This window comes from Oncorhynchus mykiss, chromosome 18 (genome assembly GCF_013265735.2).
Source record: "Oncorhynchus mykiss isolate Arlee chromosome 18, USDA_OmykA_1.1, whole genome shotgun sequence".
In the NCBI taxonomy this organism is placed as follows: Eukaryota; Metazoa; Chordata; class Actinopteri; order Salmoniformes; family Salmonidae; genus Oncorhynchus; species Oncorhynchus mykiss.
The window spans coordinates 60,730,926-60,742,810 of record NC_048582.1 but is presented as its reverse complement, the minus strand read 5'-3'; the positions used below and the strand labels follow the sequence as shown (position 1 = coordinate 60,742,810).

Here is an 11,885-nt window from a genome sequence, read left to right as displayed (position 1 = left end):
CACTCAAGATTTGACGGTACGTGGCCCCGTCCATCGTCCCTCTGATGCAATGAAGTTGTCCTGTCCCCTTAGCAGAAAAACACCCCCAAAGCATAATGTTTCCACCTCCATGTTTGACGGTGGGGATGGTGTTCTTGGGGTCATAGGCAGCATTCCTCCTCCTCCAAACACGGCGAGTTAAGTTGATGCCAAAGAGTTCCATTTTGGTCTCATCTGACCACAACACTTTCACCCAGTTGTCCTCTGAATCATTCAGATGTTCATTGGCAAACTTCAGACGGGCATGTATATGTGCTTTCTTGAGCAGGGTGACCTTGCGGGCGCTGCAGGATTTCAGTCCTTCACGGCGTAGTGTGTTACCAATTGTTTTCTTGGTGATTATGGTCCCAGATGCCTTGAGATTATTGACAAGATCCTCCCGTGTAGTTCTGGGCTGATTCCTCACCGTTCTCATGATCATTGCAACTCCACGAGGTGAGATCTTGCATGGAGCCCCAGGCTGAGGGAGATTGACAGTTCTTTTGTGTTTCTTCCATTTGCGAATAATCGCACCAACTGTTGTCACCTTCTCACCAAGCTGCTTGGCGATGGTCTTGTAGCCCATTCCAGCCTTGTGTAGGTCTACAATCTTGTCCCTGACATCCTTGGAGAGCTCTTTGGTCTTGGCCATGGTGGAGAGTTTGGAATCTGATTGATTGATTGCTTCTGAGGACAGGTGTCTTTTATACAGGTAACAAACTGAGATTAGGAGCACTCCCTTTAAGAGTGTGCTCCTAATCTCAGCTCGTTACCTGTATAAAAGACACCTGGGTGCCAGAAATCTTTCTGATTGAGAGGGGGTCAAATACTTATTTCCCTCATTAAAATGCAAATCAATTTATAACATTTTTGACATGCGTTTTTCTGGATTTTTTTGTTGTTATTCTGTCTCTCACTGTTCAAATAAACCTACCATTAAAATTATAGACTGATCATTTATTTGTCAGTGGGCAAATGTACTTAATCAGCAGGGGATCAAATACTTTTTCCCCTCACTGTAAGTGTTTCAAGTCTTGTTCGAATAGCCCAATTTCAACCTACTTTGAACAGTCTCCAAACAGAGAGACGGACACTGGTGAGTAGAACACATACAGTATCCTAGCATGACAGGGTCCTCTTAACTCCCTTTCACATAAACAACAAGATGGGGCTTGTATAGTTAAGTCTCATATAATAGAAAGCTTTGGGACTTATTCAGCTATCTCAAAGGGTTATCTTTGAATTACAAAACCCCAGATTAACCACACATAGAAAAGAGTAATCATTCAGACCTCTAAATGAATCGTTTTAATGTACTAAACTTTTTTATCTTATTTTAAGGACAACACAATTCAGTTATTTGTTGTGGTCTACATGTAAAAAAAAGACAAATATTCTATAAAATCATTCTGTAGTGCAACAGTCCTGTTCAAATCTATGCCGATCCCACTGAATTCAAAAACAAAACTCCCATGATGCCTGCCATTGATCCTCTTTGAAACCAGTCTTTTAGATCTGACACCACTAGACAATCCTGGAATGTTCCTTCAAGCTTTCTTATTGTTTTTAAGCTCCCATAGTGACAGGAAGGAAAGATCAACAAAACTAGGGCATTCTGACAGACGTGCATAAATACTGTCACCTCTGGTGTGGACCCCACTTGGTTTGCAAAGGCACTTTAAATGAGGAAGTCTTCCCACAGGGAACAAGTAGGTAGTTTGCTGAGAGGCTTTGCTGGGACCCCTCTTTAAAAATCCTGCCTCTCAATCGTCCACCATGGAACTGTAATTGCACTTAGGTCAAAGGTCAATTAGGGTTAGGGTGAAGCTAGTTCCCCCCGTTCTCAAACTTCCAGCGCTGGTGCTTGTCCCCGGGGGTGCACGTCCTCATCTGGACGTCCGCTCGCCCCTCGGCTGTGCGGCAGGAGGTGACACACATGTCTGAGTGAGGGTGGTATATGGTCCCGTCCTGTGGTCACACAGAGACAGGTAAGACTACAGCTATGTTGAATAAAGTCTGTTTCTGACTGACAAGACAACTTGTCGTGTGTTTACCAACTCAATCAGCCCAGTAGTGCATAGTATGAACATCTGTAGTGTTTTTCTGTGAGTGAGTATGTGTGTAAGAGCATTTTTCTGCTTACATGCGTGTTTTTGCTTGCGTCTGCATCACTCACCTCTCTGAACTCCCAGATGATGGTGGGGGGTGTAGGGGTTCTGTCGTGGGGGCAGTGTTTCATCCCAATGTAACTCTGTCCCTCTGGGACCTCGGCACACAGCTCCGTCACAGAGTTATAGCGGATCTCCTTATGAGTCGTGTACTCAAAGTACTAGGGGAAAGAGAGATGCATGGTTAAACTCTGCTGATCTGAATTATAGTAACCATCGTACCTGGGGAATGGATGAATGTTTACTCTCGGTGCTTCTACTTATCAAATCAGCAGCTCCAAACATTAGCATTCAACAGTTAAGAGATTTCACCAAAATAATCGCTTACTTTTAAGAGAGAAATGGTTGGATCTAGGTCTAAAGTAATGTCTGTTGAGCAAGCAGGGGGGAGAGAAAGAGAGAGGCGCACGCCACTCTCTCTCTCTTTCTCCCCTCCACGCCTCTCTCTCTTCACCCCCGAGTCTCTCTCCCCGCCACGCCTCTCTCTCTTCACCCCAGCACCTCTCTCCCTCTACCACTTTCCCTGCACGCCTCTCTCCCTCCCCCCGCGAGCCTCTCTACCTCCCTTTCCCTCCCCACCTCTTTCTTCCTCCCTCTCTCTACCTCCCCCCGCACAACTCTCTCTATCTTCCTCTCCTCTCTCTCTCCCTCTCTGCTCGCCTCTCTCTCTCTCTGCGCGCCTCTCTCTCTCCCTCTCCCTGCCTCTCTCTCCCCCTCTCTCTCTGCGCGCCTCTCTCTCCCCCCCTCTCTCTCTCTCTCTGCGCGCCTCTCCCTGCGCGCCTCTCTCTCTCCCCGCGCCTCTCCCCCCCCCTCTCTCTCTCTCTCTCCCTGCGCGCCTCTCTCTCTCCCCGCGCCTCTCCCCCCCCCTCTCTCTCTCTCTCTCCCTGCGCGCCTCTCTCTCTCTCTCTGTGCGCCTCTCTCTCTCTCTGCGCACCTCTCTCTCTCTCTGCGCACCTCTCTCTCTCTCTGCGCACCTCTCTCTCTCTCTGCGCACCTCTCTCTCTCTCTGCGCACCTCTCTCTCTCTCTGCGCACCTCTCTCTCTCTGCGCACCTCTCTCTCTCTGCGCACCTCTCTCTCTCTGCGCACCTCTCTCTCTCTGCGCACCTCTCTCTCTCTGCGCACCTCTCTCTCTCTGCGCACCTCTCTCTCTCTGCGCACCTCTCTCTCTCTGCGCACCTCTCTCTGCACACTCTCTCTCTCTCTCTCTGCGCACCTCTCTCTGTCTGCGTGCCTCTCTCTCTCTCTCTCTCTCTGCGCACCTCTCTCTCTCTGCGCACCTCTCTCTCTCTCTGCGCACCTCTCTCTCTCTCTCTCTCTCTCTCTGCGCACCTCTCTCTCTCTGCGCACCTCTCTCTCTCTCTCTCTCTCTGCGCACCTCTCTCTCTCTCTCTCTCTCTCTGCGCACCTCTCTCTCTCTCTCTCTGCGCACCTCTCTCTCTCTCTCTGCGCACCTCTCTCTCTCTCTCTCTGCGCACCTCTCTCTCTCTCTCTCTGCGCACCTCTCTCTCTCTCTGCGCACCTCTCTCTCTCTCTCTCTCTCTCTGCGCACCTCTCTCTCTCTCTGCGCACCTCTCTCTCTCTCTGCGCACCTCTCTCTCTCTCTCTCTCTGCGCACCTCTCTCTCTCTCTCGCTCTCTTTCTGCGCACCTCTCTCTCTCTCTTTCTGCGCACCTCTCTCTCTCTGCGCACCTCTCTCTCTCTCTCTCTGCGCACCTCTCTCTCTCTCTCTCTGCGCACCTCTCCCTCTCTGCACTCTCTCTCTCTGCGCACCTCTCTCTCTGCACACCTCTCTCTCTCTCTCTCTGCACACTCTTTCTGCGCACCTCTCTCTGCGCACCTCTCTCTCTGCGCACCTCTCTCTCTGCGCACCTCTCTCTCTGCGCACCTCTCTCTCTCTGCGCACCTCTCTCTCTCTGCGCACCTCTCTCTCTCTGCGCACCTCTCTCTCTCTGCGCACCTCTCTCTCTCTGCGCACCTCTCTCTCTTTCTGCACACCTCTCTCTCTTTCTGCACACCTCTCTCTCTTTCTGCACACCTCTCTCTCTTTCTGCACACTCTTTCTGCACACCTCTCTCTCTCTTTCTGCACAACTCTCTCTCTCTTTCTGCACACCTCTCTCTCTCTTTCTGCACACCTCTCTCTCTCTTTCTGCACACCTCTCTCTCTCTTTCTGCACACCTCTCTCTCTCTTTCTGCATACCTCTCTCTCTCTTTCTGCACACCTCTCTCTCTCTTTCTGCACACCTCTCTCTCTTTCTGCACACCTCTCTCTCTCTTTCTGCACACCTCTCTCTCTCTTTCTGCACACCTCTCTCTCTCTTTCTGCACACCTCTCTCTCTTTCTGCACACCTCTCTCTCTCTTTCTGCACACCTCTCTCTCTCTTTCTGCACACCTCTCTCTCTCTTTCTGCACACCTCTCTCTCTCTCTCTGCTCGCACCCCCCTCATGTATCTTTTAAATGGAACTAGGAGTGAACTCTCTAAAGAGAAGGTAGAGGTCTCCGTTTCAGTGCAGGCTGTGGAAACATTGATTTTCAGTCACACACATGGTGCTTTTAGTAGCGTTGGACACCTGATGCGATGCATCAATGAGTAATCAGAGATGGAGATATAGCCGGTGGAGATGGCCTCTGCCTGCATGTCTTCCACTACTCCCTGTTGTCTGACTGGACATCAAATATACATCCATACAGTCAGCAAGTACCTGTAAACTAACTAGAAACATAGCTATAAATGTATTTAAAAAATAAAAAAATGTATGTAGATTTAGGCCTAAAATATGCTTTAGGATACTTTGTCTATAAATACTAAGCCAAAGTTGTAGATGTCTCAGCATCTCACTTGACACTAAATTCTAGATAGCTGAGATGAGGTGGATGGCCACCGGATATGAGTGACATTCAGAGTAACCACTCCGTCCGTCCATCAGGGAGACGGACGTGGGATCAGGGGGGTTGAGAGAGAGAGAGAAAATAAACTGACAAGACATGACATTTTTAAATCACCTGGTTGCCGCCCTGCCCATGGCAACCGAAGAGGGAGATGTGCGCCCCCGTGGGACTGTGTTCCGGAGCGTTGTAGTCCAGGCACTCTGAATGGATCCCAGAGCTACGCACCTGTGATGAGAATGATCCGGATTAGCATCATGCGATCTGCCATCGCTGCAAAGAGGGTCAGATTAAAGGAGACAAAAAAATGGTGATTCTGCCTCTGCATTGCTGGATCTTTGGCAGTTTGGTCTGGGTTTCTGTATAGTACATAGAGACAACTGCTGATGTAAAGAAGGCTTCATACACTGAGACTGACACACACACAACCCTTTTCTCAATTGTCTCAAGGCCTAAAAACCCTTTAACCAGTCTCCTCCCCTTCATCTACACTGAAGAAAAGTGGATTTAAGGGGAAGAGACAGGTTAAGATTTTTAAGCCTTGTGCCAATTGAGACATGGATTATGTGTGCCATTCAGAGGGTGAATGGGCAAGACATGGATTTTGTGTGCCATTCAGAGGGTGAATGGGCAAGACAAAAGATTTAAGTGCCTTTGAACGTGGTATGGTAGTAGGTAGCAGGCACACTGGGGCGGTAGGGTAGCCTAGTGGTTAGAGCGTTGGAATAGTAACCGGAAGGTTGCAAGTTCAAACCCTCGAGCCGACAAGGTACAAATCTGTCGTTCTGCCCCTGAACAGGCAGTTAACCCACTGTTCCCAGGCCGTCATTGTAAATAAGAATTAGTTCTTAACGGACTTGCCTAGTTAAATAAAGGTAAAAAAATAAATAATAATAAAACACTGGTTTGTGTCAAGAACTGCAATGCTGCTGGGGTTTTTACGCTCAACAGTTTCCAGTGTGTTTCAAGAATGGTCCACCACCCAAACGACTTCCAGCCAACTGGACACAACTGCGTGAAGTGTTTGAGTCAATATGGGCCAGCGTCCCTGTGGAACGCTTTCGACACCTTGTCGAGTCCATGCCCCAACGAATTGAGTCTGTTCTGAGGGCAAGAAATGCATACATTTTTACATACGGAAGAACTAAAAGTATGCAGGCAATAGGGCAGAGGAAAATGGGTAGGAGATGCTAGTCTATTTTAATTATATTACCATGCTCATTTCACATCTACATGGAGGCCAACGAGGTAGGACATAGGAGTTCATTTTGGCTTCGACTTTTTACGGACCGATGTTTTATGTTGTTTACATTTTTTGGAGTGCTTTAGATATCGAATCGTATTGATGGGGAGAGAGAGAGAGAGAGACTCACCGCCCCATGCCAGCCCTCCCGGTCCTCTGGTACATGCAGGTCAGGGTAGATGTTCTTCAGGTACCAGTCAAAGCTGTTACACTTCAGTCTCTCTCTGAGGACAACCCTCTCTGAGATGTCCCCATATGTCTCCTGTGGAAAAATAACACTTCAGTCTCTCTCTGAGGACAACCCTATCTGAGATGTCCCCATATGTCTCCTGTGGAAAAATAACACTTCATCTAACAGGTTTATTTGAGTAGGGATGGATACACTTAAAAACATTGACACATTGAGTAAACAACATAACACTTCAGCTTGCAACAATTTCCAGAATTTCACAAATTAGGCCCACACACACACAACTCTAAAAGACGCAGCAGGTAGCCTAGCGGTTTAGAGCGTTGGGCTAGTAACCAAAGAGCAGACTATGAAAAGTCTGCCAATGTGCCCTTGTACAAGGAACTTAACACTAATTGCTCCCGTAAACTGCTCTGTATAAGAGAGTCTGCTGAATGACAAAAATGTCATGTAAATAAGCTGGATTTCACTGCAATCCTCAATGCAGCTCTGGTCAAATATGTCAATCCTAGGAGTGCTCTGATATGACACACTACCCATGATGGTACTGGGTGACAACATGAAGTAGCTACATCCTGGTCTGATAACCTGAATCTGTTTGACTCCTGTGTGGTGCATTGCTGTTGTGTCCTTAATGAAAGTCATTGAGAAGGATTTCCTGGATGCCAGGTGTGAGCGTGACACCTGTGTCGTACTGATAGCAGTGGTTCTCCCCACCTTGAACAAACCAAAGGGATGGGAATTCAAACATGTTTGTGGCAACTGATGAACCAGAGGTGTATTCATTAGGGCACACCGTAGCAAAACATTTAGCAACGGCAAAATGAAAACAACCGTTTCTTACTGAATAAAATTCAGGTAGGTTTTTTGTTTTCCATTAGCTTCTGCTTGGTTCTTTGTGAAAACACACCTGGTTTGTTTAGACAAAAAAAAAGACCCAAAAAAGAACTAGTGGTTGTCACTAGTCTGGCACCCAGTCTCCAGCTACCTTTGGTTGGGTCATTTATTGTTTGATCAAAGATGCCTGACATTAATAATGTAATTTATGAGGTGAAACCAAGATGAACACGATACTTTGATATCAGGCAACACAAAGAAAGCTGAGAGGGACACACACAACCTCATCAACCACTGCTGACACCTAGACAGGTGAAGAACATCTCCATCCAAGTTACTCCATTACGATACAATATTAATCACGTCTAGGGTGTTCCATCCTTGGTAGAACTATCACAGCTCTAAAGGGCCAATCAGGAGTTGCTACATCCACGTTGAGTGTGGATGATACAGTAGGGTTCTCCAACTGGATACCTGAGGGACAAATTTGGCCATAAAAGACTAAAAACACCAGGAAATCAGCACCAAGTGATTTATATTAAGAAAACTGTTCCCGAATATTCCCACACAGAGAGACACATGATCATACATAAATACAAGAAATGTTTGACTAAAACATAATCATTTTAAACCTCTGTTTGGGCTTCTTGCGGTCAATTTTCCAGCTACAAATCTTTTTATATATATTTTATTATGTTCCAGTCCGCGACCTCAAGAAAAACCCATCCAGCGGCTGAATCTAGCTGATGATCCTTGATACAGTATAAAGACATTGATTCTTGAAAAACAGATCTTAAAAATGCCTCGTGAGCTTAGTTCAACTGTCAAACCCCATCAGAACCCAAACTATCAGCTGGTTTTACTCCCCTGTTTGTTAACAAAGTCAATGTAAACAAACACTGTATAGCTTCAAAACATGGTTCAAACTATAATGTTGATATCATGGACGGTCAGTCCAAAGCTCTTTCTAAGAATGTAAGACTGGTTATAGTTCTCAAGACCCATCCCTCAGCGGTTTACCAAAACAAATGTCAGAGTGCATGATTAGGGTTTTTTAAATCTCCAGATTGGTCCTAACTAAAGCATGAGCTACTTCTTATCACCTGTTGGGATTCTGCACATTACAATAAGTGACTTTATCACATTACAATAAGTGACTTTATCACATTACAATAAGTGACATTATCACATTACAATAAGTTACTTTATTATTGGTATTTCTACAGCCTGATCGATCTACAATCACTGCATCCTCCACTACTAAGGGAAAGGGGGAGACCTAGTCAGTTGTACAACTGAATGCCTTCAACTGAAATGTGTCTTCCTCATTTAACCCAACCCCTCAGAGGTGTGGGGGGGCTGCCTGAAATCGCCATCCACATCTTGGGCGCCCAGGGAACAGTGGGTTAACGCACTTGCCCAGGTGCAGAACAACATATGATCCTGTTTGCCATGTAAATAGGTCTACTGCAGATGGTGATCATGATTTTGAAACCACAGCTGTGGCTACCTATTTTACTCGAGCAACCCAAATTGTTCAGTGTTGGTCATAGAATTGTACATTTTCCAAGTTTTTGTTGAAGGAATCAACCTTGTTGATCCGATCCAGCAACCTTTCGTTTCCTGGCCCAACGCTCTAACCACTAGCTACCTCATAATGGTGTAACTTTGTTGTAGCCCTGACAACTCACTGAAAATACTGTATATCATATGACAATGGGGAGCGAGATAAAATAAGCTAACATTTTACTGTAAAGTGTACTACAGTACTCTACCTTTCTGGCAGGGGGGTTTCTGTTGTAGAAGTGCTGTTTGTATGTGTCCATCCACACCTCGGCAGCACGGACCGTGTTCTGGAGGAACTTGGGCCTGGCGTAGGGGGCTTTCTTTGGGAAGACGTGGCCCACATGGGAGCAGGGGTGGATCTCCAGAGAACCTCCACACTGCCACACCTGGGGAACAGGAAGAAATATAGCCCATTTTACATTTTTTTGCATCTTATGATATTTCTGGCAAAAATCCAGAAAAGAGATGTACAGGATGGGTATGCATGTGACTCAAACCTTCCCAGAAATCCCAAATGTAAGATTTGTGGAGAGGTTCCTATTGCTCATATTTTCTTTATGTATATACACAGTGCCTTCGGAAAGTATTCAGACCCCTTGACTTTTCCCCCACATTCTGTTACATTACAGCCTTATTCTAAAATGGAATAAATAAAACAATTTCCTCAATCTACACACAACACCCAATAACGACAAATCAAAAACAAGTTTGCAGAAATGTTTGCAACTTTAATAAAAATAGTATCACATTTACATAAGTATTCAGACCCTTTACTCAGTACTGTGTTGAAGCACCTTTGGCAGCGATTACAGCCTCAATTCTTCTTGGGTATGACACTACAATTTTGCCACATGTTTTTGTGGAGTTTCTCCCATTCTTCTCTACAGATCCTCTCAAGCTCTGTCAGGTTGGATGGGGAGCGTTGCTGCACAGCTATTTTCAGCTCTCTCCAGAGATGTTTGAGGAGGTCCGGGCTCTGGCTGGGCCACTAAATCCACTCCTGCGTTGTCTTGGCTGTGTGCTTAGGGTCATTGTCCTGTTGGAAGGTGAACCTTAGCCCCAGTCTGAGGTCCTGAGCACTCTGGAGAAGGTTTTCATCAAGGATCTCTCTGTACTTTGCTCTGTTCATCTTTGCCTCAAACCTGACTAGTCTCCCAGTCCCTGCTGCTGAAAAACATCCCCACAGCATGATGCTGCCACCACCATGCTTCACCATAGGGATGTTGCCAGGTTTCCTCTAGACATGACGCTTGGCATTCAGGCCAAAGAGTTCAGTCTTGGTTTCATCAGACCAAGGAATCTTGTTTCTCATGGTCAGAGTCTTTAAGTGCCTTTTGGCAAACTCCAAGCGGGCTGTCATGTGCCTTTTACTGAGGAGTGGCTTCTGTCTGGCCACTCTACCATAAAGAGTGCTGCAGAGATGGTTGTCCTTCTGGAAGATTCTCCTTTCTCCAAAGAGGAACTCTAGAGCTCTGTCAGAGTGACCATCATGTTCTTGGTTACTTTCCTGACCAAGGCCTTGCTCTCATAGCAAAGGGGCTGAATATTTCTGTTTTTAATACATTTGCAAAAAAATAATAATCAAAAAACCTGTTTTCGCTTTGTCATTATTGGGTATTGTGTGTAGATTGCAGAGGATTTATTTATTTATTTAATCCATTTTAAAATAAGGCTAACGTAACAACATTTGGAAAAAGTCAAGGGGTCTGACTACTTTCCGAAGGCAGGCAGGCAGGCAGGCAGGCAGGCAGGCAGGCAGGCAGGCAGGCGCGTGCACACACACAAAAATATATTTTATATTTGAGATTCTTAAAAGTAGCCATAATTTGCCTTGACAGCTTTGCACACTCTTGGCATTCTCTCAACCAGCTTCATGAGGTAGTCACCTGGAATGCATTTCAATTAACATGTGGGCCTTGTTAAAAGAGAAGTTGTGGAATTTCTTTCTTTCTTAATGCGTTTGAGCCAGTCAGTTGTTTAGTGACAAGGTAGAGGTGGTATACAGAAGATAGACCAAGTCCATATTATGGCAAGAACAGCTCAAAATAAGCAAAGAGAAAAAACAGTTCATCATTATATTAAGAGATGAAGATCAATTAATCTGGAACATTTCAAGAACTTTGAAAGTTGCTTAAGTGCAGTCGCAAAAACCATCAAAAACCACCACTTTCCAGTCTTGTTGAGGATGGCTTGTTGTCAGGCTGAAAAAGGCGGCTGATGTTGGTGGGATTTGGAGGATGATGGAGGTAACAGGGGAAAGAGCCTCAGATCCACAAAGTCCTTTCCACCAGGTGGCTGATGAGATATGTTTGCACGACTGCCATATTGCATCTCCCTCCCAAAGCCCTTGCTTGGAAGTGTACTTCGCCAGACTGCCAACAACCTTAACCTCATCCAGGCCAAGGTGGCGAGACACGGTAGTGACACCATAGGCCTTGTTGATCTCTGCACCAGACAGGATGCTTTTGCCAGCAGACTTGGGGTCCAACATGTACTCTGTGGCATGTATGGACTTCAGGCAGAAGTCTTCACGCTTTATGATGCATTTCAGAACTGCAGTTTCCTCTGCTTGGAGCAACAGTGAAGTGGGCAGGGCAGTACGGATTTCTTCTCTTACATCTGCAGTCTGAACATCAGACAGAATGGCATTGTCTCCTTCAATCTGTGCAATGGCTACTGCTATAGGTTTCAGGAGTTTCAGGCTGCTTACCACTCTCTCCCAAAATACATCATCCAGGAGGATCCTCTTGATGGGGCTGTCCATATCGGCAGACTGTGATATGGCCATTTCTTGGAGACTCCTTCCCTCCAGGAGACTGTCAAACATGATGACAACCCCACCCCAACGGGTTTTGCTGGGTAGCTTCAATGTGATGCTCTTATTCTTCTCACTTTGAAGAGGTAGATTGTCGCTATAACTTGATGACCCTTCACATTCCGAACAATTTCTTTGGCTCTCTTGTAGAGTGTAT

The 11,885-nt window shown here is 46.1% G+C and overlaps 1 protein-coding gene across 2 annotated transcripts in view; it reads right to left on the bottom strand.

The window, feature by feature from the left end:
- Positions 1 to 1,307: 1,307 nt before the first annotated feature.
- The window catches only part of LOC110496653 (polypeptide N-acetylgalactosaminyltransferase 4), a 35,196-nt gene continuing 24,618 nt past the window's right edge, over positions 1,308 to 11,885 (bottom strand). For both annotated transcript variants that reach the window (XM_021572672.2, XM_021572671.2), the window contains exons 7-11: positions 9,123 to 9,299; positions 6,451 to 6,582; positions 5,195 to 5,305; positions 2,195 to 2,347; positions 1,308 to 1,986 (exon numbers count right to left, since the gene is read on the bottom strand). In XM_021572672.2, coding sequence (XP_021428347.1) covers positions 1,846 to 1,986; positions 2,195 to 2,347; positions 5,195 to 5,305; positions 6,451 to 6,582; positions 9,123 to 9,299 — 714 coding nt within the window. In that variant the 3' untranslated portion in view covers positions 1,308 to 1,845. The remainder of the gene's footprint in view (positions 1,987 to 2,194; positions 2,348 to 5,194; positions 5,306 to 6,450; positions 6,583 to 9,122; positions 9,300 to 11,885) is intronic.